Source organism: Anabrus simplex, chromosome 6 (assembly GCF_040414725.1).
Source record: "Anabrus simplex isolate iqAnaSimp1 chromosome 6, ASM4041472v1, whole genome shotgun sequence".
NCBI classification, from domain to species: domain Eukaryota; kingdom Metazoa; phylum Arthropoda; class Insecta; order Orthoptera; family Tettigoniidae; genus Anabrus; species Anabrus simplex.
The window spans coordinates 126,668,658-126,694,839 of NC_090270.1; the positions used below are offsets into that span (position 1 = coordinate 126,668,658).

The following is a 26,182-nucleotide window of genomic DNA, read 5'->3' on the forward strand; positions in this document are numbered from 1 at the left end:
GATCGTTTCCATTCTGACTCAAATTCTTGAAGCATCTCTTCAGCCAGATATTGGACATTGTTTTCCTCATCAGAAACAGATCCTGTTTCTTGCCCTTCTGTAAAAGACTGCAACGTGGTATTTTTCGATGGACAAGCGATCTCTGGATGGAGTCTGAAAATTACATAAGCATTTCTCATACAACTTTTTTGTTAAGAGATAAATCTCAGTGCAAAATATTCATTGTTGTCTTCTGTATTTCATTTTTTCTTTAACATGCCCTTAAAAGCCCTCTCAATTGGCTGGCGGAGAGTGGTAAGTTCCTCTCATTATCTCTTGTGGAAGCTCTACTCTACCTGGAGGTCCTCAGCCCCAATTGGTCACACGAGACCTCCTACAGCCTGTGAATTCCCTGGTGTACCGGTACTACTGCTGCTGCTACCACTACTACTACTACCATCAACATGATTATATGATTAGTGCCTATTTAGTGGACCATTGAAAATGAAATATCATTTACCTCAGATATTTATGATAGTAAAATCATGATTTTTCTATGCTCGGTGTAACATCAAAGTAAATTAAGTAGTAGACAAGTATGGTCATGGAAAATATACTTACGTCAAATATTGAATGTCCTCGAGTCATGTATTATTATACAGTTTTGTTCAGTATAAATACAAATAATTCAGTTGTAAGTTTAAAAGGGAAATCAAGGATTTGTCTCTGGGCAGATGTGTATATTAATTTCCCAGACTACAATCTATATCTAGAGGGTGTTCAATTAATCACTCTTTTAAATATATTCACTTTTTTTCCCATTTTACTTGATTAATTACAAACATTTACAATTAACTAGAGATAACAATTAATGCATCAATAAATTATGATCCCTACAATATGGAAGGAAAACTCACAAGCAAACAATGGGTCATGTTTTACAAAACCTGATAGGTACCGGTACTAAAATTATTGTTTATTTTTTAATATTTACTTAACTTTAGAATTCTTTTAATATTCATTGACAAAAGCACAGAACCTGAGAGTAAAATCATAAATAAATGACCACAAAATTTTAAAGAATATAGGTTACCGTATGAATGGAGTTATCAGGCCAGAAAACTTTGGCTCTAAAAGGAACTTTCAAAGGTTTACCTTATTTGGTTTCAAAACAACATGGATGAAACTAAGTAATGAAGGCAGTAAACATCAATAACATTTTGTAATGAGGCCATTTTGAAACATCACACAAGATTCACATTAGGAAAGGACTGGAGTTAATATTTTGTAAATTGTCATACTCTTATCTTTTTTCTTTTTTTATACTCCACTTTGATTTTCCATTCAATATGTGCTCATTGAATAAATTATACAGTACTTTTACAGTGAACATTTCATAGTTGTCAGTTGCTTAGCATGGCATTTATAAATGCTAAGAGTTACTGTATAAGGTGCTTTCAAATAAATCATTTCTAAACAAGTAAATGATACAATAAAATACCAACTATCTCATGAAAATTTCTTTTTTCAAGCTGACAAAAATGTTCAAAACACCTAAAATTCTAATCAGTATCGTTTCACTTCGTACTAACAGCTTTTAATAGTTTTTTCACTTTCAGTTTTCCCCTCCTTCTGTTACTATTAAACACAACAAATTAGGGTCTTTACAGAGGATTTTGGGAAAGAAGGCCTGTAGTGAGTACCCAGTAATTGGTGAAGTTGGGATAAGGAGTTGCAATCATACATTCAGAAATTAAAAGAGTTGTTGATACATTTTGTTTGGTTCTCTTACTATAACAATTAACATGAAGTTTGATTTGAGCAAATATACTTTCTTTCAAGGAAGTAGTAAGTACTTCGGTTCTGCTTGATAAAACTTGTGTTGTCCTCATTTTACCTTCAAAATATGAAGGAAAATAATAATGAATAAACATGAATAAAAACAATTATCTTGCACTACTTTGGTGTATTCATGTGAATATTCTCCTGTCCTAGAGCCCTCGAAATCGATATGAAATCTTGTATAAATCCACATTACTTCACAACTGTACCTTCATATCAAGAGGGGAAAAAAAAAAAACCACTTTCTGATATTATTCCCTCCATCAACTGTTATTTTTTATGCCTGTACAGCCTTGTTATGTGTTAACACTAGCGTGTCCTTGTTAGCAATTGCTGTCTTTGGTAACATAGTTTTGAAATGTTTATACACATTTCTTATTTTTTAAACTTCTGTTTTCATAACTTAAAATGAAAGAATGTCACGATGGTTGGCACAATTGTTATAGGATAAGAATATTTGTTTGTATATTCAAACAAGAATATAGGATATTCTAAAGAATATTTAAAAACATCACTTTATAAAGTCTTACAAAACTTGAAACTTCTCATGACACATAACAAAGCATCAAATCGAACAGTGTCAAAAACAAATTATTGGTTGAATCGCACACGACTGAAAGCTGCAAAAAGAAGGATGAAGTTAAGGAGCTGACAATAAAGACTTCTTTCCTTGTTATCTTGTGTTGATACATCTCACAAACACCAGCCTTGCTATAAGAGTAAACAAATAAAGAAAATAACAAAAGATATATCTGTCACATCACTTTACATACCATTTAATCGTTAACATTAGCAGTGAATGTTTGTCTACTTCCACACACCTCCTTATTTATACGTAATGAAAAGATGTTCAAAAACTTCTTACTTAACAATCTTACCGTTGTCACCCTACAATCTATCTTACTAGTAATTCTCATGTATTCTTTTGCAACCTCTCCATAAACAAAATACATAACATAAAAACAGAACATTTGCAAAACAAGAAAATTGACTGCTGCCAAGTTATCAACGTTTCTTATTACTATATTTATTAATACAACTATGCTTAAATTGAAGTTTAGTCACAGAATATCTGTCTCATAGATCTTGTTTGTAGTGGTAGTGGTTGTAGTAGTTGCATCAGATGTAATTGCAGGAGCTGTTGATGTTGCCTCTGCTGTTGTTCCTGCTGTTGCTGATGATGTATTAGACTCTGATTTTTGCTGCTGCTGCTGGCCTGATGGTTGCATGATAGGCTGCTGGTTTGCTGCAGCAACAGCTGCAAGGTGAGTCAATGAACCAGAGATGGGAGCAGCTGCAGTTAGTCCATGGCCCAATCCCATCTTAGCCAACAGGTTACTTTCACTGCCTGTCTTTTTCAACAAAAGATCAGGTGGTGGAATGACAGTCAAACCACCAGCCCCACCACGCTGAAGCTGTTGAAGGCGTGCATATTGTTCCTGCAGAGCTCGCTGTTTACGCAACAACTCCTGGTGTCTCTGTTCGAGGATCTCTTGTCTTGCTTTATTGCCAGATTTATTTTGTAGGCCTTCCTGCGAGTTTACGCTCTCGCAACTTGAACTGTTGCTGGCAGAGAGTGGATTGAAGTTCCCCAGAGTGTTGCCAGTCTCTTCTGATGGAGGCTTAGGCTCGAGAGGTAGTGATATGCCCGGGGAACCCCGAAGAGGCTCTCGTAAACTGCTTCTTCCAGGTCCTCCTCTTCTTAAGAGAGTTCCGCCTCCAACTCCCATCTGAGGTTGATTTGGTGGGTGCTGGCCTCTTGGAGGTAGTGAAGGACTGGTTGGAGATGCCAGAGGAGACCGTGAACTAGTGCGAGGAGGAGGAGGTGGTGGAACCCGACGACCAGCTAAATGGGAGAGAAGTTCTGAGTTCCGTTCAGGAACAGGAGGTTTTGGTGAGGTAGCTGGGGATTTGGGAGGATCGGCAGGACCTGTTACTTGAAGACGAGACAAAGGTACAGTTGGAGGAGAATTACCTCCACCATCAGAACTGCTTGGATATGAATGTAATCTACGTAAGGAGGATGTGCCAGGGAGAGATGATGGACCAGAAGGAGGATGAGCTGAATCTATACTGCCCTTACGACCAATTTCAGACATCGTAGGATTGTGAGGTGGCCGAGCAAAAGTTTGCAGTTCGTCTAGCAGAGCGTCGAGTGCGTTCTCCGGACGCTGGCGAGAGAGGGAGATGTCGCTTCCGCTGCCGACTGAGGGCGCCAAGACACCGCGCGCTGGAATGGTACTGGTCTAATAACATACACAAAGCATATATTTAGTACAAGTTATGCTATATATCATATATACTGAGATTTTCACTAAGTCATAACTACATAAAACTGTCACAGAATTCTTCTAGTAAATTCATGTCTTCCTATTTTCTTATTTTAGTTCCTGCTGACAACCAAGTTAAATTCAAGAAAAGGACAGTAAGGTCTATATACAATAATGATAGTGTTGTTATACTTCATTTTCACAGCTGCTTCATCACTACAGTCATGTTCATAACACTCTGCTCTCTCTACAACCTTTGTATAATTTAGTATACGTGTTACTGGAAACTTCAGATGATTGGACTTGGAAGATGCTAAACAGCTAATGAGTTTTTAAAAATATGTTTGTCTCTTGTACAGCAAAGCTATTTAGGTGATCTACAGTGGTAGCTGCCTGCCATCATACTGGGAATGCTCAAGTCTGGGTAACAGAGAATAGTGTTGAAACTAAATCCATTGACTGGTACTTCCTCAAGGTATACACTAGTAAGACAATGCCAATGTGCGTCTTTCACTGTATAATTGTAAACATTTGCCATGAACCCACCCTGTCCCATTTAGATTGGCCGCTGCTGGAGATATAGAAAGCCTTTCTGTGATCCAGAAGACATCCAAGGTTCTGCATAACTTCCACTAACAAAACTAAAATATATATTAAAACACAAAAGCTTAAGAAACTTATGGTGAGGATAATGCAATGCAAAGTGAACTAGATTATGAACATACTGCACATCCAAAACAGTACGATTCATAAGAAGGGACCCTGCCTATTTGGGCAGTAATGTGCCAAGATGTTAAGTCCTTCTTGGTCCTTTCAAAATTTAATGTTTATCCTTGTCCCTTCTTTCACTTGCATTGACTTCTCACTGTGTTTATCCTTCATGTATATTTCTCTCCTCCTTTCCACCTTTAAAAAAAATCTTGAATGTATAAAGACTCAAAACTATTAAAGCAAGGAGCATACATGAAGGCAGGTGAGTGAGAGTGCTTTGTGCTGAGTGACACAGATGATCTCGCTTTCATGAACTATCTCTTCTCTCTTTTCATTTACACATGAGCAGCTATGCTGCAAGTGAGCAAGAAAAGAAGTTTGCATTTTACAAGTTTTGCAGTTTTACATGATTAAAATGTTGTGATCATAAGTTAAGGGACCTATGGTAAATGTGGAAATGAAACCACAAGGAATACTTTCAATTTCAAAGATCTTTCACACGTTAATATGTAAGCCACATAACAACCAAGTCAGTAGCTATGAGACAAGGGACATGATGAAATGAAATGCATTTGTACCAAGTTAAATGATGACAACCCTAACAGTTCTCTGAATAATAATAATAATAATAATAATAATAATAATAATAATAATAATAATAATAATAATAATAATAATAATAATAATAATAATAATAATAATAATAATAATAATAATAATAATAATAATAATAATAATAATAATAATAATAATAATAATAATAATAATAATAATAATAATAATAATAATAATAATAATAATAATAATAATAATAATAATAATAATAATAATAATAATAATAATAATAATAATAATAATAATAATAATAATAATAATAATAATAATAATAATAATAATAATAATAATAATGTATTTTCATAGTTCAAACTGAGGCCACCATGCTGTCACCTTCACTGTTTAACTAGGATGGATTACATTCACAAATGATAATGAAAGGCTCAGTACCTAAGTACCTGCCATGTGAGCACATGTACCAAAAATGAATTGCTGCAAAACGTTTTTAGTGAAGCTTGCTTACTTCTTTATTATGCTTACGTTGCTCTCCTGGTGACTTAAAAGTAGCTGATCCGCTGTCTTTAATAGAAAAATTTCCTTAATTTGAAATCCTCTTCACAGTTCTCAACTCTATGCTGCATGCCTCAGCTGTTCTTTCCTGATATTTGCAAATGCCAGGATATGCTTCTCAAACAGCTTCAGATGCTGCCTCTGACTCGCACTTGAAGAAATTATATACACGGAACACTTTCACTGTAGCTTGTTTGTGTAACACTTAGAAGTGTTTCTTTTCTATCACCAGTCTCAAACAAGAGTACAAGAAATAATTGTAATAATATTAACTGAAGAAAGAACATCAACAACAAAACTGCATATGCCATGAACGAGAAGGGAGAAGAGAGCAGAATAGATTGCCAATGTAAAAGAGACGATCATTATGAGAGGCATAATTCAAACAATAAATTTATACCGTACTATGGACCCAATAACCGATTTAAGGGGAACAGAAATCAGTTCAACTACAGAAGAAGACCAATGTATGACGACAGGCAAGAACGAAATTTCAAGGAGAGTATACGAATAAGAGGTAAGATATTGGATTTTCGAGAGGCTACCCAAAACAAAGAGATATGGGAACAAGCCATCAAAGATTAAGATGTCAATGGCAATATAGAGGGTGCAGAAAGTCTTGAAGTCCAAAGACACAAGCGCAAAGAAAGAGAAGAGCATAGACAACTCTAGTGCTCAAGATTTTAATGTTAAATCAGAGGCATATGAAAAGGAAAAAAATGCCTATTTTAGAATAGTTAAGGACACAGAAAATTTTAAGGAAGAGAAAAATGACAAAATTTCAAGTTGGATCATTGCGCAAGTCAAGTCATGGGAAAAAAGACCAGATGAAATGATGAATGATATCATAGCTAATACCAGGACACAGCAGTTTAATTTACCAATAACTATAGTCAAAATAAATGGAATGAGGACCCATTGCTTAATAGATTCTGGAGCAAATATCAGAGTCATATCTCAAGCACTATTTCAAGAAATTGAGAGAAAAGTTAAATTACCGACAATACCAGTATCAGGAATAAAATTAGGGGAATTATTCCAGACAAAACTGTGGAATGCAAGATGCAAACATATCTGAGGATTGGAACAGGAAACAGAAATTTCAAACACCCATTCATGATAATTAATAGAATTAAATATAACATCATTTTAGGCATTGATTTCATGATGGTAACGAGAATGACGATTGATATGGAGAAACAAGGAATCAGATTTCCAATTAGCGAGGACAATGGTAAAGAAATGGCCGAAAGAATTAAACTGAATGACAAAGTAAATGATAACGAACATATAAGAATAGAAGGACAAGAAACAGATAACATCTTTGAAGAAGATTTAAACCAAGATAAAGTGCAGAATGATATCAAGACCCCAGAAGTCAATGAACAGGGTGTAACTGTCATCTGAATGTGGGAAGAAAACTTCTTTAAACCAGAATTTCAGTTCATTCTTTCCATTACCCTTCATTAAGTGGCAGTCAATTTTAAGTTATCAGCTTTAAATATTTGCTTCAGAACTTGCAGGACAAACATTCCTGTACTCTCCTATTGTAAATGAATCATTTTGGAAAAAGATGACTGTCCATGCTAATTGTGGGCATTAGGGTATACAATGCATCTATGCATTATATGCATGTTTTCTTATCAACATAGAACAGAGTTTGTTGTGCTCTTAATTTCATACACAAAACCACTTTGGTCAGTGATGTAAACAGGAACTGCATTCCAGCTCTCTCCAAGATGTCCTCTGCTGCTCTCCTTTTGTTATCTTCTTCACGCATGTACGAGCAAAATATTCATTTTGTAACTTTCCTTCATTTAATTCTGTTGCTCCTTTTGCTTTCACAAAACAAGAATATAGTTTTTCACACATCTTCTTATGCTGGATGAGATTTGTTGACATGGTTCTGACCTGTTTTTTTCCACATGTGCAGTTACCCCAATGACATTTCTAAATGATATCTGCTACAGACATTGCTCAATGAATGTCACTTCTTACCACTTTCGCTCAGTCACCACGCAACAGCTTTCCTCTTGTCTCATAGCTAATATAGTCACTATCTTTTCTTTCTGGATTAAGAAGGTAGCTTGAAGAGGTACACCTTTCTGGTGATTAACTCGTTGACATGCTGGATTGCAGATCATAGGCCCCACAATCAAGGCTTGAACATGGAGCCAGCCTGTAGATAGTTTATGCTAGTAGCATAGGTTTCCCTATCAGCAAACGAAGACAAGATATCACTGCTTTCAGATACCACCATCTTGTACATCCAGATATGTCTCTGCAAAAATACTATATCCTACGGGGTTTTGCCAACATCTCAGAGCCACTCAAACACTTCACAGAAGAGATGAGGCCTTTTTGATGGTCACTAGAGGCGGAGACTGCATTCCGGGCACTCTATGAGACCCTGTACTCATCATCTATGTTGTGTTATCCCAGCCTGGAGAGATGTTCCTTGTCGATACCCATGCTAGCAATGTGGGTATGGTGGGGTGCTGTTGCAGATCTACAATGGTGATGAAAAGGTGGTAGCGTTCTACGTCAAGACATTGTCCAAGGCTGAGGGGAACTACTACGTGACCCGCCTTGAACTACTGGCCATTGTGAAGACCCTGGAGCACTTTGCATATACCTGTATGGTCAGCAGTTTATCTATGCGCTGACTATTCTGCTTTGACGTAGCTACTGAACTTCAAAAATCTGGAGGGAAGGACAGACAACTTGAAGGTGCAATGCCTACAGGAATATGACTTCACTGCCAAACACCAACAGGGAAGGAAACAGAGCAATTCTGATGCCCTGTCCAGGAGTGTATCCTGAGAACTGTACCTACTTTTAGAAGGTTGAGAGGCAGGCAGGTGCAGTAGACATCTGAACTGTGAGAGCTGTGCCAGTGGAAGGCTGGGATTGTGCCACACTGAGGAACCAGTAGCTTGTGGAGGAGGTTGTGGGACAGATCCTGCAAGGAGCAACCAGTATGGAAAGACACATCACTGAGTATAGCCTAACATACAAAGCAATGGGAGTGGAAGTCCCGATATGTTGAAGACTGTCTGCTAATGCATGTATGGCAGTTGGCCGATGGGATGAAGAAGGTCGCCCAGCTGGTAATTCCCAGAGACAAAAGATAGAAAGTGGTAGTGGACCTACTGTACAGAGAGGTATTACTGCAGATCATCTTGGGGTCAGTAAAACCTTGAATCACGTCTGGCAACTCCACTACTGGGTGCACTTGAGGATGGACGTCACACCTACACAGTGAGCCAATATCTTCGTATCTGGACTAGAGGCCAGATGCAGCAGAACAATGTTTAAGTGCCCTTCCTTCACCAAGTGGCCTGAGATGTATGCCATCCGCAATCACTTTAGTGTCCTAAGAGAGCTGCACAGCAACCAGGACATGAACTTTGAACTGATACTGACGGAGGATCAACCATCTATGATAATTCCATATCTGTCTTACTGAGCCAATTTTTGTCTATTTGTTAGCGTTGTTGACTGTCAATCAAATAGCTATAGATTCAACTCCCAGCTCTGTGAATCTAAGACTGAATTACTGACCTTCATAAAGGCAACTGAAGAGTACCATGAAATAGTTTCTCTGAAAATTAAAACTGACATTAAAGAGCAGGAGATTTACCATGTGAAACCACATGACATTAACTATAGTTCAAGAGAAGTGAGCAAGAGGTCAGCTGTTTTGACCCCATCAAGATTCATATAGATACATTTTATTTATTTTCCAAAGTTAACAATCATGGAAAATGTCAGCATGAGACTTTCAAAATTATAGTCATCAGAGGAAAATGAAATACCTCTTTTCCCTAAATATTAAAAATTAAATTATGCATGCAAGATTACAATAAATGGTTAATGTTAACAAATGCAAGTTAATAATAACAAAATAAACAATAACTTAGCACAAAAAATATAATTGCAGTGTTCTAATATTTAAAAATGAACAATAATGATGTATTTTAAAGTAATATAATATCCCATTTAAAGGGTTAAAAATATTCACTTCAAGATAACTTCCAAAACCGACCTTTCATTTCCATAAATCATCCACAAATCATGGGCCCATCTGCAGCAAGTTTACTTTGCCTTTGGTGTTTTCATGGTGTATCTTGATAACTTCGCTGCCTATAAGTGAATATGAGAATCATGAAAACAAACCAAAGTAAAAAGAAGCATGCCCATGATAACCCAGCCCTGTCTTGGTTGTTCAATGAATTTTGTTCAGCAAGCTCAAGTGCTCATACCCCATCTTCTCTGCCACAAATAGGAATTGAATAAAAATACAGCAAATTTGTTATATTTGAAATAAAATATATAATACCTACTAGATCATCAAAATCAAATTTTAAATAGTCACTGGATAAAAAATTAATAATAATAATAATAATAATAATAATAATAATAATAATAATAATAATAATAATAATAATAATAATAATAATAATAATAATAATAATAATAATAATAATAATAATAATAATAATAATAATAATAATAATAATAATAATAATAATAATAATAATAATAATAATAATAATAATAATAATAATAATAATAATAATAATAATAATAATAATAATAATAATAATAATAATAATAATAATAATAATAATAATAATAATAATAATAATAATAATAATAATAATAATAATAATAATAATAATAATAATAATAATAATAATGTGGTTTCAGGAAAGGAAGATCATGCTCAGAACAAATATTTAATCTTAAGTCAATAATTCGCCACAGGTTACTTAATTCAAAGGACATTGTAGTCATGTTTGTAGATTTCAAAAAGGCTTTTGATTCTGTTGGCAGAGAAACTATATATAAAATAATTCGAGAATTTGGCATAAAGTCTAAACTGGGAAATCTAATCAGTGAAACACTTACAGACACAGTCTCTAAAGTGAAATTTCTGGGAGAGATATCACAGCCTTTCAAAATAAAAACTGGTGTACGACAAGGCGACGGACTATCCCCAATTCTTTTTAATTGTGTCCTAGAGAAAATAGTGAGAATTTGGAACGAAAAACTTATTGAACTCAACATTTCACCGATAAGGTTAGGAAGAGGAAACAAAAGGATCAAAATAAATTGTCTTGCATTTGCAGATGACTTTGCAATACTTTCTGAAAATGTGACATCTGCTATAACCCAAGTAAATGTCTTGGAAAGAATCGCCAGCAGAACTGGCTTAATTTCTGCAGAAAAAACAAAATTTTTAACAAATATTTGGGATGCACCAAAATTTCTGAAAACAGATATTGACCAAATAGAGAGGGTAAAAAAATTCAAATATCTAGGGGAACTAATCCAAGAAAATGGTTTAGAAAAATCTGCAGTAGAGGAGAGGGTACATAAAATGGAGAGAGCTTATGGTGTCACTAAAGATATCTACAATAAAAGATGCCTATCCAAAAATGCAAAAATAAGGCATTACAACACAGTAGTGAAGCCAGAATGCCTATATGCAAGCGAATGTCTGGCATTAAACTATAATTTAGATAAACTAGAAATACTAGAAAGGCGAATCATGAGGAAAATATTAGGCCCACAAAACACAGCACAAGGTTGGAAATTACGAAGTAATGCTGAAATATATCAAAAAATAGAAAATATATCAGATGTAATGAGGAAAAGGAGACTTATGTTTTTTGGACATTTATATCGAATGCAAGATAGTAGATTAACCAGTAAGATTTTCAGATATTTGTGGGGTAAGAAATCAACGACAAGCTGGGTCAATGAAGTAAGGATTTAGAAAAAAACAATATAACAGAAGATATAAATAATAGAGAAGGCTTTCGGGAAAAAGTATTGAAAATAGAAGGATTCCAAGGTAGGAAAGTAAAAAAGACTGGTTCAAAGTGGTCTGAAGACAGAAAGAAGAAACATAGTGAACAGATGAAAGCGTACTGGAAGAAAAGGAAAGAACAAAGAAGGAATTGAAATTGGCACGTGGTCCTCTGGTGGCCCATTCGAAAGAATAATAACAACAACAATAATAATAATAATAATAATAATAATAATAATAATAATAATAATAATAATAATAATAATAATAATAATACCCTTCCAAGTTTTTGTCATGTCAAAGAAATAAACTGTAGAAATTCTTAATGTTTCACAAGACTTTGCTCCACATCCTTGAAGAGAAAGTGGAATTACAGATAACCTGTATCACAATCCATGCTAGCTGGTGACAAAAATTATATAGAATTTTAGAAGAGGAGATACAGGACATGAGGATGTAGGACAAAGTCTTATGAAACATAAAGAATTCCTACATTTTATTTCCTTCACATGATAAAAATGCAAAATATTACCATGTCTATTTATAGAGGCTGTGAAAGCTTCAATCTAAATAATATATTTTATTTTTATATATATTCATGGGCTTTATCAATGTTAAGATGAATAAATTTTGCAATAAAAATAGTCTTCATGATCTTTTCCCTACTTCTTCCCACTTATAACAAAAAATTCTTATAGGTGTTCTTTTAATTGCTAAAATTTCATTCCATGTGAATGGTAGTTGATGATGCTAATGTTTCTTACTTTCTTTCTTTCTCTTTCTTTCTTTCTTTCTTTCTTCCATATCCTATTTCCACTTAAAACATTCTTTTTTTCCCCTCCCCCAGATGCAATATATTTTGGTACAGCTGCTGAAAAATGTCATTTACACTTAATGGCCTGTAATTCTTCAAGTAGCTTGTTAAACTACTATCACAATGGTAATGAATTTACCAACTGCTTTATCTTTGACATATAAAAGCAAAAGCTCATGGCCTTGGAGGAGTAGAAGGTAAAGTCTTCCACTGTTCGTAATCTCAGCATCAAGTAGGACAGAGCTGTTAGCTCTATGCCTGGCTAAATTTGCCCCAGGAATTAACATGATAATAATATTTGGTGCAGGCTCAGTTAACTTTAGGTCCATGTGCTTATTCAGAAGTGGAAATCTTGTTTCTAAATTTTTCATCTTCCGACAGGGAATCAAATGCACATCCTTCCAGATCAACTGAGCATGCCCATGCCTTTACTTCCCCAGAAAGGCAACCCCTTTGACATATACATAATTCAATTACATTAAGATGTTATTAACAGACATGTAATTATCAAGATTATTTTAATTAATATTATCCACTGGTTAAATTATGATTGAATTAATTAGAGAAAACCCACAATTGTACTCTAATGATTTGTGTGATCTTTGATTAGTTTTCTGACCATGCTCAGAGAACTCTAGTGTAGAGAGGTTCTAGTCTTTTATGTATTAGGACAAATTATTTTAAAAGAATGATGCAAACTGTGAGGTCTCCAACACTGCACAACATGTTGTTCTACAGTCCAGATGCTGTTGTCATTCTTCTACTTAGTATACCAAGGAACATGAACATAAACAACAGGATCATGAGGTCATGTCCGACTCGTTGGCTGAACGGTCAGCGTACTGGCCTTCGGTTCAGAGGGTCCCGGGTTCGATTCCCGGCCCGGTCGGGGATTTTAACCTTAATTGGTTAATTCCTACGGCACGGGGGCTGGGCGTATGTGTTGTCTTCATCATCATTTCATCCTCATCACGACGCGCAGGTCACCTACGGGTGTCAAAGAGAAAGACCTGCAACTGGCGAGCCGAACCCGTCCTGGGATATCCCGGCACTAAAAGCCATACGCCATTTCATTTTCATTTCATGAGGTCATCATTACAAGAGTTTTATTCTATGTACAAAATCTGTCCCATTGTTTGTGCTACTTTGGCATCTATAATACAGTATGCATTTCAAGAGAGCTGGGGTATCATAATTTTACCTCCCAGGAGCTTTTTAATTTGCCAGAATTCACTTATTGTTACCTTTAAACACCCTCAAATCCCACAAACCTCAGCAAGGAATGTCTTGGGAACAGAGGCTAGTTTCAGAAAGATAATTTGGCATCAGCTTTAACTAAGAATGAGGAAAAGTATATAAATCCATTCGAAGAGGGGATATACATTCACTTGTTTCCCAAATCCATGGATTTAGATCATAGTAGCCTGCACATAAAAATACTTTTTCTATGAGATCGGTGGTGTACAGGTCAACTGGCGTAAGCTACAAAAAGCAAATTTTTCAGGAGAGACAAAAAACAGTTTGCACCTCACTACAGGCATTGATCTATCTTAATTGTTGTTTATTTGAATTCTATAATGTATCTAAGATTGTAGTCTACTGGAATATATGGTGTGGGATCATACATTTTCTTGAAATTAATTCTTTTATGTGAAATTTGAGGGTTACACATTTGATTGGGATACAACTTCACTGTTGGGTTACACTAACTGGAATAAATAATAATAACAACAGTAAGTTAATGAACGTAAGTTTTCTTGGCTCATTGTATTAACATAAAGAAATAAATGAACTGGATTAAAGCCACTATATATATATATATATATATTTATTAATAATAAAGCCAAGCTTTCTGCCAAATTACATTGGCTTTATTATTAATAAATAAATAAATAAATAAATAAATAAATAAATAAATAAATAAATAAATAAATAAATAAATAAATAAATAAATAAATAAATAAATAAATAAATATATAGTGGCTTTAATCCAGTTCATTTATTTCTTTATGTTAACAACAGTGTTTATTATGTGAAAGAATGATCATTAATAGTACAAAAAGTATTATAAAACACAAATTTTCTATCCCGATTTATTTAAATAAGTTACCCTCATAGAAGTAACAATCAATTCACAATGAAACTGAACTATGTAGTTTTAGAGACAACTAAATCAGACACACTACTCATCAAAACAAAGACTAACACTGTGTTATGCCATCTGGCTTGCGTGGGCTTATGAGATCGAGAGACTTAGCTGTTGCACATATAGTTGCTTACACCAATTGACTGGTACAACTTATTGTTAACGGTGGGTTACAACTAGTTGGTTATGCCAAGTGGCTTGCCTGACCTGTCCATGTGTGAGGTTATGCCATCAACTTTCTTCTTTTCCTGCATTAAGGAAGGTGTTGAGGGTTGTGCCAATTTACCAGAACGTGCATTGCAGTGTTAACTACTTGATTCACACAAAACCTCAATTTGGAAATTCAGGAGGGTTACACCAATTGGCCTGAACGCCACTGATATGTTAACATTACAAAACTGAAGAAATTCCACCTTATAATTTTTTCCCCTGTATTTTCTAGGTATTCAAACTGACTTTAAATTGTTCACAGAAATATGCCACCAAAAGTGCAAACAGGAAGATTAAGAGATGTGCTCAGCCACTAACTAGCATGCAAAGAAGCTTTAAGTGAAATTTTTAGGCATTTTTAAGATTTTTACATACATCCAGTGAATGGCATTGCTTAATGAACAGAGTTGTGGGCCAAGTAAATCAAGCAGCTCAAATGCTAGTGGACAGTACTAAGTTTTGTCATGAGAAATGTGCAACAGAATTTAGTGTAAGTTTACAAAGTAAACTGCTTTCTGCTGCCTTAACTATGATTTACTTTGTGATTTCTTGATTTTGCACTCAAAATTCTTCTGAAATTTCAGTTTCATGCTGTAAACTATTCTTTTTTTGAATACCGTGTATTTGAATATGCATTTATTTATATTTGTACTAGATGAACCCCTAAAGGATTGTGGGTTCTGTGAATTGGATGTCTTGGTAAATGGGGCATGTTGTCTCAGAATCTATTTTATGACATTATTATATTCCGAACTCTTGTTGAGGTGTATACAGTACTGCATTTCACATGAACAGTGCACACACATGTTGCAGTTACCTACTTCTGTTTAAAGTGATGTCATTTTAGTAACGTTTCACACCTTTTGAATCTCAAATGATTTAGCCACAAAAGAGTAAATTGCAAAATCTACCATAAATGGGTGAATAATAATAATAATAATAATAATAATAATAATAATAATAATAATAATAATAATAATAATAATAATAATAATAATAATAATAATAATAATAATAATAATAATAATAACAACAACAACAACAACAACAATAATAATAATAATAATAATAATAATAATAATAATAATAATAATAATAATAATAATAATAATAATAACAACAACATAGTCAGGGTCAACAACAAGGATAGGATAGTGCTAATGGGCGAATTCAATGCGAGATTTAGAAATAGAACTGAAGGATACGAAAGGGGTGATTGGTAAATGTGGGGAAGATATGGAAGCTAATACGAATGGGAAGTGTCTGCTGGACTTCCGTGCTAGTCTGGGTTTAGCAGTTACGAATACATTCTTCAAGAATAAGGCTATTCACTACTACACATGGGAGGGTAGGGGTACCAGATCCATAATAGACTATATCTTAATCGACTTCCAATTCAGGAAGTCTGTTAGGAATGTACAGGTTTTTTGGGGGATTTTTCAATGAAACAGACCACTATCTGATCTGCAGTGAACTAAGTATTTCTAGGCCTAGGATAGAGAAAGCGAAATCTGTCTGCAAATGAATAAGGGTAGAAAATCTCCAGAATGAGGAAATTAGACAGAAGTACATGGATATAATTAATGAGAAGTTCCAAACAGTGAACAGTAAGCAGGTTCGGGATATAGAAAGAGAATGGGTGGCATACAGGGATGCTGTAGTAGCAACAGCAAGGGAGTGCCTAGGAACAACTATGTGTAAAAATTGGAAAAAGGGAACATCTTGGTGGAATGATGAAGTGAGCAGCTTATCAGGCTTACCAGAAAAGGTCTGAACAAGGGCTGATGCAGACAGGGAATGGTGGTACACAGGTGAAAGAAACAGAGTGAAACAAATACTTGTTGAATCCAAAAAGAAGTCATGGGAAGATTTTGGTAATAACCTGGAAAGGCTGGGTCAAGCAGCAGAATATTAGGAAAGGAGGGAAAAAGGACATGAACAGTGTTTTGTGTAATTCAGATGAACTCATAATAGATTCCAGGGGATCACTGGACAGGTGAAGGGAATATTTTGAAAATCTTTTCAACGTAAAAGGAAATCTTCATGGTGGTGTCGTGAACAACAGAGCTCATGTGGAGGAGGAAAATGATGTTGGTGAAATTATGCTTGAGGAAGTGGAAAGGATGGTAAATAAACTCCATTGTCATAAAACAGCAGGAATAGACAAAATTAGACCTGAAATGGTGAAGTATAGATGGAAGGCAGGGATGAAATGGCTTAACAGAATAATGAGATTAGCATGGAGTGTTAGTAAGGTACCTTCAGATTGGACAAAAGCAATAATTGCACCTATCTATAAGCAAGGGAATAGGAAGGATTGCAACAACTATCGAGGTATCTCATTGATTAGTATACCAGGCAAAGTATGCACAGGCATTTTGGAAGGGGGGGTGCTATCAGTGGTTGAGAGTAAGTTGGATGAAAACCAGTGTGGTTTCAGCCCACAGAGGGGCTGCCAGGATCAGATTATCAGTATGCGCCAGGTAATTGAAAAATGCTACGAGTAGAATAGACAGTTGTGTTTATGTTTCGTAGATCCAGGTAAAGCATATGACAGGGTAAAAATAGAGAAAAAATGTTCACCATACTAGGGGTCTATGGGATCAAGGGTAGATTATTAAAATCAATCAAAGGCATTTATATTGACAATTGAGCTGCAGTGAGAATTGATGGTAGAATAAATTCTTAGTTCAAGGTACTTACAGGGGTTAGACAAGGCTGTTAATCATTCATCTTTGTTGTTTGTAGTTTACATGGATCATCTGCTGAAAGGTATAAAGTGGCAGGGAGGGATTCAGTTAGGTGGAAATGAAATAAGCAGTCTGGTCTATGCTGACGACTTGGTCTTATTAATGGCAGATTGTGCCGAAAGCCTGCAGTCTAATATCTTGCAACTTGAAAATAGGTGCAATGAGTATTGTATGAAAATTAGCCTTTCGAAGACTAAATTGATGTCAGTAGGTTAGAAATTCAACAGAATTGAATGCCTGATTGGTGATACAAAGCAGGAACAGGTAGATAATTTCAAGTACTTAGGATATATGTTCTCCCAGGATGGTAATATAGTAAGTGAGATTGAATCAAGGTGCAGTAAAGCTAATGCAGTGAGCTCACAGTTGCGATCAACAGTGTTCTATAAGAAGGAAGTCAGCTCCTGGACGAAACTACCTTTACATCAGTCTGTTTTCAGACCAACTTTGCTTTACGGGAACAAAAGCTGGGTGGATTCAGGATATCTTATTCATAAGTTAGAAGTAACAGACATGAAAGTAGCGGGAATGATTGCTGGTGGGAACAATGGCAGGAGGGCACTCAGAATGAGGAGATAAAGGCTAAGTTAGGAATAAACTTGATGGATGAAGTTGTATGCATAAACCTGTTTTGGTGGTGGGGTCAAGTGAGGCGAATGGAGGAGGATAGGTTACCTAGGAGAATAATGGAGTCTGTTATGGGGGGTAAGAGAAGTAGAGGGAGACCAAGACGATGATGGTTAGACTCAGTTTCTAACGATTTAAAGATAAGAGGTATAGAACTAAATGAGGCTACAGCACTAGTTGTAAATAGAGGATTGTGGCGACGTTTAGTAAATTCACAGAGGCTTGCAGACTGAATGCTGAAAGGCCTAACAGTCTATAATGATGATATATGTATGTAATAATAATAATAATAATAATAATAATAATAATAATAATAATAATAATAATAATGACAAATGTATATCCCCAGTTACTGTATTCAGGCATTTTGACATTTTGATATGATGTCATCTAGGTTGCCTGAGTGTCAGTTTCAACAGTCTATTTTACTCTACAGATGGCTGAGTAACCTGGATATTTTATCGTAATATTGTACTGTTTAGTAGTTGCAAGATGTTTCAATAGTAAATGCATTTATTTCAATTTTCCACATGTAGATACTGTATTTTCTGGTTAGATGGAAGAGAGGGCCTAATGGCCTTAATCTTGCCAGACAAAATAAATTCATTGTATTGTATTGTATTGTATTGTATTGTATTGTATTGTATTGTATTTCTTGAGCAGCCTATGGTGTTGAATGATTCTCAGAATTTAGTGATGATAAAATTATAAATTCAATGTACTGTCTTCTCTACAGTTTTTTAGAGGTAAATACCATATGTGGTGTATTCTACCATGCAATTATGGTAATCCTCAGCAACTGACTCCTGGAAGAGGAGCAACTGATCTCCCAGGGGCTCCTCACTTGTGAACATGGGGCCTTTTAGTGAGTCAGGCACCACTTCCATTTACTTGAGCAGTCTCCTCCTCACTACATCTTTAATATCAAATTTTCCTGTCATTTGTTATTCCCTTATGAGCCCAACAGTAATAGGTCAGTGAGGCCTAGGGAGTTTAACATTTGCACAACCTCCATAGGCAGTCCCTTTCCTTTGCTGATACCACCATTCTTTGAGATATGTTGAAGATTACTACCATACTACATTTCTCTTGAATATTGATGAACATTGTACTCGCTTCGGCCCCTGCGCAAGGATGACACGCAAAATCGTGAAGAGTTCCACATTTTTTGCCGGCCCCGTGGTGTAGGGGTAGCGTTCCTGCCTCTTACCCGGAGGCCCCGGGTTCGGTTCCCGGCCAGGTCAGGGATTTTTACCTGGACCTGAGGGCTGGTTCGAGGTCCACTCAGCCTACGTGATTAGAACTGGGGAGCTATCTGACGGTGAGATAGCGGCCCCGGTCTAGAAAGCCAAGAATAACGGCCGAGAGGATTTGTCGTGCTGACCATACGACACCTCATAATCTGCAGGCCTTCGGGCTGAGCAGTGGTTGCTTGGTAGACCAAGGCCCTTCAAGGGATGTAGTGCCATGGGGGGGGGGGTGTTGATGAACACATTAGCATACTCCTTTGGCTAGGTAAAGCATGCTATGAGAGGCCATCACATGTGCAAAGTCAGCTGATCTTTCCCTTTCTGCTTCCCTTCCTGCAATATTTTCTTTCTCAGATTCTTTCTGAGGGCTACAGTCAAATCTTAATTCCTAGTTGGGTTTCCATAATATAAGAGGATTTTCATTTTTCATTATATTCAGATAGTTCATAATGCCTCCCACAACATACATACCGTACAGTACTTGTGTTAGCATAGACCCTTCTTCAAAAAATTGTTAGAATACACAGTGGTATGTGTTATAACAGTGAACAATATTTGAATCTGTACTTGTGTTATGTTCCAGTGTTATAGAATATGTGTTTTCTCTTTCCTGCTATAAATTGCTAGATGAACAATTCTTGTTGTTGGTTACTTTAAAACAAAAACATGAACTGTCATTTTTTAAGGTCTTCATATTCATAAATATGTGCAGTCTTCCATATAGATTTTACTGCCTTTATAATTTTAAAATGAATAGTAGCTTCTTGTTTGTGGAAAACATAAATGGCAGGTTGATTAAGGTCAGACTGAGACTTGAAACTGGTGTTACAGGTATAATTCAAGGGTATGCTCCACAAACAGGAAATATGGATATGGAGCTAGAGGAATACCTTGAATATCTGAAAGACCACATACAGGACAAACAAGTTGTGATCATAGGAGACATAAATGGCCAAGTAGGTAAGGAAAGAAAAGGAGATGAAGAGATTATAGGACCATTTGGATATGGGAAGAGAAATAAGTCTGGAGACATTTTGGTAGACTTTTGTAGAAGAAATGAACTGATCACTGGTAACACATGGTTTTGAAAGAAAAACAGTCAGAAAATAACAAGATATAGTTGGGATAACAAAATAAAAACTCTGATAGATTACATTTTGGTCGAGAAAGGTAACAGGAAAATGTTGGTAGATGTAACAGCCCTCCCATATGTGAATCCTTTGAAGGAGATCACAGAGTTGTGATGGCTAAGTTAAAGATGGGAAAGATACAAAAGATGACTGAGATTAGGCAGAGAAAGCTAAGGGTGTGGAAATTGCAGGAGAAGGAAATAAGTGAAGAAATAAGTGAAGAGTTCCAAACACACATTAAAACAAGTATACCTAAGGAAGACATCAGAAGGGTCGAAGAAGAATGGGTGTACTTTAAAACAGTCATGGTGGAGTCTGCAGAAAAGACCTGTGGAAGAGTATCAGGAAGGAAGAAAGATCAAGAAATGCCCTCGTGGAATTACAGGGTAAAAGATACAGTTAAATGGAAAAAAGAAGCTTGGAAAAGATGGCTGAGAAACAGAACAACAGAATGCAAAACAGAATACAAGCACTGCAAGAAGGAGTGCTCCAAGGTGGTTCAAGAAGAGAAAAAGAAATGCTGGCAAAAATTCACTGAACCTCTGCAAGAATACACAACTGGAAGCAAAAAGATCTTATTTCAGTGGGGAAAAAAAGAATAAAAACCCAGGTGAAGGTGCTAACTTAATTCAAAATGAACAGGAGGAAGTGATGACATAGAAGCAGGATATATTGCAGAGGTGGGGAAAATACTTTGAACAGTAATCGAAACCGACTTTCAACCTATTAGGCCGTGTTACGTACATTTGGTATGTGTAGAAGAGATGTTAAGTATGGCCAATCAGACACCAGTGAGATCCGAACCCACAACGTCCTGATTTTGCGCCGGTTGGCCATATTTGTTCTGTACTTAACATCTCTTTTACATGTACTAAATGTACGTAACACGACCTAATAGGTTGAAAGTCAGTTTTGATTGCAATGTGGTCGTGAAAATTCAATATTCATTTACTTTGAACAGCTTTACAACGTGCAAAATACCTCGGTACAAGGAGAAATTGAAGAACCAGATTTAGTGCACATGGAAGATAAGGAAAACAAGGTGTCCTTGGCAGAGATTGAGTGGGCCACTAAAAGAATGAAACGAGGCAAGGTAGCTGGAATTGACAAGGTCACCATAGAAATTATAATAGCAGTAAGAGCAGTTGGTCTACAGTGGTTGTATAGACTCTTCAGAGTGATATGGAGAGAAAATACTGTTCCAAAAGAGTGGACAAAAAGGGTCATTATACCAATTTTCAAGAAAGGAGACAGGAAGCAATGTGAAAATTACAGAGGGGTGACACTGATACCTCATATAGCTAAGATCCTTGAAAGAATCTTGGATAAATGAATATGAGACAGAGTAGAGGGAAAATTGGCAGAACACCAGGATTCAGAAGAGGCAGGTCCACATTTGACCCAATATTTACATTGCAGCAAATGATGGGAAGGTATTGGGAATATGGGAAGGACATGGTGGTAATGTTTTTATATATTGAAAAGGCATATGACAAGTGTCCCAAAGAATTTGGTATGGTAAACATTGAAAGAGGCACAGATTGGGAATGAAACAATGCAGATGGTAATAGCATTGTATCAAAATTGTGAAAACTGTGTTAGAACCAAAGTGGGTCAAACTGAATGGTTCAGAGTTGAGGCAGGCTTAAGACAGGGAAGTGTATTGTCTCCCTTATTCTTCATTATCATCATGGATGGAATTTTACATAATATCAAGGAGAAAATAATGAGCGAGCAAGTAAAGTCTATGCTCTTTGCTGATGACATTGTAGTTTGGGGAGATACTGAAGAGGAAGTACAGACACAAGTTGATTTATGGAACAAGGAGATAAGAAATTTTGGAATGAAGAAGATTAGTACTGAAAAAAGAAAGACTTTGGTCATGACGAGAGGTAACAGAAAATCGAGGGGAGTGATAAAAATAGGAAATGAACCTCTTGAAGCAGTGAAAATTTTTAAATATTTAGGCAGCATGATGTCACAAGATGGAAATTTGGATGGAGAAATTGATTTAAGTATACATCAGTCTGCAAGTTTCTACCAGTGTGTGAGAGACATTGTATGGAACAAAGATGTGCCATAGGTTTTATACTCGTCCTATTATAAACCTGTACTGCCCTATGCTTCAGCAGCCTGGACGTTGACCAAGTGGAACCAAAGTAAGATGAAATGAGGTTCTTGAGGAGTATACAGGGAAAGACAATACAAGATAGAATATGAAACAAAGAAATAAGGAGAAGTGTGTAAGAAGAGATTGATACAGAAAAGCTAAAATGGTTTGGACACATGATGAGAATGCCAGGAGAGAGAATACCAAAGAGAACATTCATGGATACAGAGACTGCAAAGAGGCCTAGGGGACGGCCTAGAATGAGATGGAGGAGCTCTGTTGTGGACTGTATTGCAAATAGAGGAGTTGATAGCAATAAAGTACTAGAAGAGGAATGGTGGAAAGATCGAGTAAGGTGGAGGGCTTTGGTACACTACCCTATCCAGAGAGAATCTGGAAAGGAAGAAGAAGAAGAAGAAGAAGAAGAATAAGAATAAGAATAAGAATAAGAAGAAGAAGAAGAAGCTTCTTCTTAAATTATAAAAGAAGAAGAATGGTATGAGTTACAATGTCTAACATTTTTTCACCATTTGGAATCTTTAATTGATGTTAACATAATCTATTCCATGTGCTATACCCTGTGACAATGTTCGACAAGAATTTTTAATACAATATAATATTTCCCATCCTTCATAGCAGAAATGATATCATATTGATAATTTCACTAGCAGTTAATTCACAATAAATGAGTAAATTTGTTAAAAACTTGCAAGTCACATTTTATTAATCCTAACATTAAAAACAATGTAACTTTGTAGTTCGTTATGTGACATTTGTGCTGGAAAGTCACCACGTACCTTGAAATATAAAGATCAAAGAAAGAAGGAAAGAAAGCAAGAACATGTGCATTTCTCAACATTGTTCCTCATGCAACCCAGCAGCATGATTTGTGAGGAGAGTAAGAGCGAGCTTTATAGACTGGCAGAGGAGAGACGTGTGACCATTAGCTGGCTACTTTTTGCCCCTTATAAGGAATACCTGTAAGCTGAATGGCAGAAAGAGTTTCTAGAACTCTAACTCATTCTTTAATGTCATAACTGGTTCTAATCAGTACAAATACAAGCCAGTATTTAAATTTTAAATACCATATTCTTATATTATCAATTTATTTCTCTTAAATCAGTAAGAATTAAAGGTACTAAAATAAGGAATATTTTATTTTTAAAATTTGAAATAGATGTTTAAGAGCACACTACTGAGCAAGCTGAACAGTAATTTCAATTTTGAAGATTAATGAACCAATAGAAAAATGTATAAAAGAACCATGCTAAAGAAAAGTAAAACAAAATTAATCCCAAAGTATAAAAGAAAAAAAACAATCAAAAAAGGGGTGAGATTTTGGGGGCATGCAGAAAATCATGCTGTAAAAGAAGGAATAGATTAAAAACAAAGAATAAAATACATGCTGTGTACATCAGGGTCAGAAAAACCATAAAAACTGAAGTGCTAGGTGCTCAATTTAAACAAGAAAGCAGGATAACATAATTCTTCACACATCATAAACTAGATTTTTTCCTTATTCTAAGGTCTTATTGTACTTTGAACTTCATGATGGAATAACAGAAACAATAAATTACATCTTTTCTGGTCCCTGGAATACATAAACAGCAATCATTTTCAACCAAGCTCTCAAGTGTAGTTCAGTTACTTTTACAAATGCTACAGCAAATGTAACTAATTCTAAACAAAACAAAAATAAAAAATGAACAAACAACATGCTTATTTTAATTCAAATCAAATATTAAAAAATGATTTAAGGTAATGAATATCTAAGATTATACACAACAATACAACACAGAATGCAATTAAAAAATCACCACTACATTAAAGCTATTTCACTGGTTAAAAATAAATTCAATGTAAATACAGTATAAGTTATATGATACTATCTTTCTTTTATTGTTTAGTAGCTGAAAATAGACAGACCTAATATTAAAAATGAGACTAAATAAATGATGAAAGGCATCTCAGTTGAAGATTACACAATCATAAAGGTGTAAATAACAGTTCTGTATTTATGTTTAAATAAATATTTCATTATTTTGTTAGCCACGCCCACCTACCAAACTTACAGATGTAAGAGGTTATTATTGACAGATGATGGAATTCAGTACATATAAATAAGATCCCCTTTCCTCAGAAACAAAATGAAAAGGGGAGAGCTTTATTTGTTCTTCACACAATTTCCATAAAAATGCACCTATTTGAATCTTTATAGGAACCCAGCAATGTCATGTAGGGTCTGCAGAATGCCAGTGTTCAAGTTTGTTCGCATATGCTCCAAGGTTATATATGTAGATAAGTCAAGTTCAGGAAACAAGCTTTTGCATACTCCATTCTATCAGTCATTCCAGGAAAAAAGTATGAATCTTCACATATACTTACTAAAAAGGAAGCAGTGAAATTGTCAGTTGTCATTTAAAAAAAAAACCTCAACAGCACCCAAAAGGTAGCTCAATAAATTCAAGAGTAAGTTTGCGAAGGTTATAAATGATGCCAAAACCACTTCATATTAAAAAGGAAACTGTAACATTAAAAGGCACATGAGACTATATCTGCCAATGTGTAACCATGGCAATTTTGCTTTATATAGGGCCTATTTGCAGCAAGCGTCAAAAATGCTCATAATATTTCTTAATCTTACTCACCTGTTGGGGTTTAAAATTTATGTTACGGATATAAACCATTCTATGTGATTTGCTTGATGAATTAAGTACACCCCCAATAGCTGAATTTATCTTCTTCGTACTATTAATCTCTTAAGCTATAGATTATCATTAACTTCTTCAATTAATCACAGCTGATGAAGCGAAGAACTAACTTCGTGGTAACAGCAATTTCGATGGTGGTGATGGAGGTAGTGTTGTTGATTTAAAGAGGAAGTACAACTGGGCAACCATCCCCTTGTAACACTAATCACAGGAAAAAATGGAAGGAGTCCAATACTTCAAAAAATAAAGATATCAGCCAGAGAAAGACATGGGCCATGAAGGGTGTGAAAATGGAGGACTCCCTAGGCCTCACCACCTAACACTGTTGGGGTTGGAAAAGAACAAGAGTTGATCAAGGGAGGTCAGATAGGATAGGTGAAATTGAGGAGCCTGGCACACAAGTAAGTGGCAGCAATGTTGGGACTCAGCTAAAGGTTTTGTGGTCATCAATCCATGTTCCCAAGTTAAGAGGACCTGGGATGTCTTTTGGTCACCTCTTGCAACAGGCAGGAGACATCGTAGACAATATTACTCTGTTTCACGATGTACACTCGACTGCACAGAATCTGGCCTTTTCACCACATTCTTTCCTTTCACAGCATTCTTGATCCTTTCATTCCACAATTGTGTTTCATTCTCTCTGATTGTCGAACTTGTCATACCACATATTTCTTCAGCTTCTGATACAA

General features: G+C 35.6%; 1 protein-coding gene across 12 annotated transcripts in view; it reads right to left on the reverse strand.

Moving 5' to 3' along the window:
* Positions 1-784: 784 nt before the first annotated feature.
* LOC136876182 (coiled-coil domain-containing protein AGAP005037) overlaps positions 785-26,182 on the reverse strand; it is a 1,087,707-nt gene continuing 1,062,309 nt past the window's right edge. For all 12 annotated transcript variants that reach the window (XM_067149908.2, XM_067149917.2, XM_067149915.2 and 9 more), the window contains one exon: positions 785-4,067. In XM_067149908.2, coding sequence (XP_067006009.2) covers positions 2,883-4,067 — 1,185 coding nt within the window. In that variant the 3' untranslated portion in view covers positions 785-2,882. The remainder of the gene's footprint in view (positions 4,068-26,182) is intronic.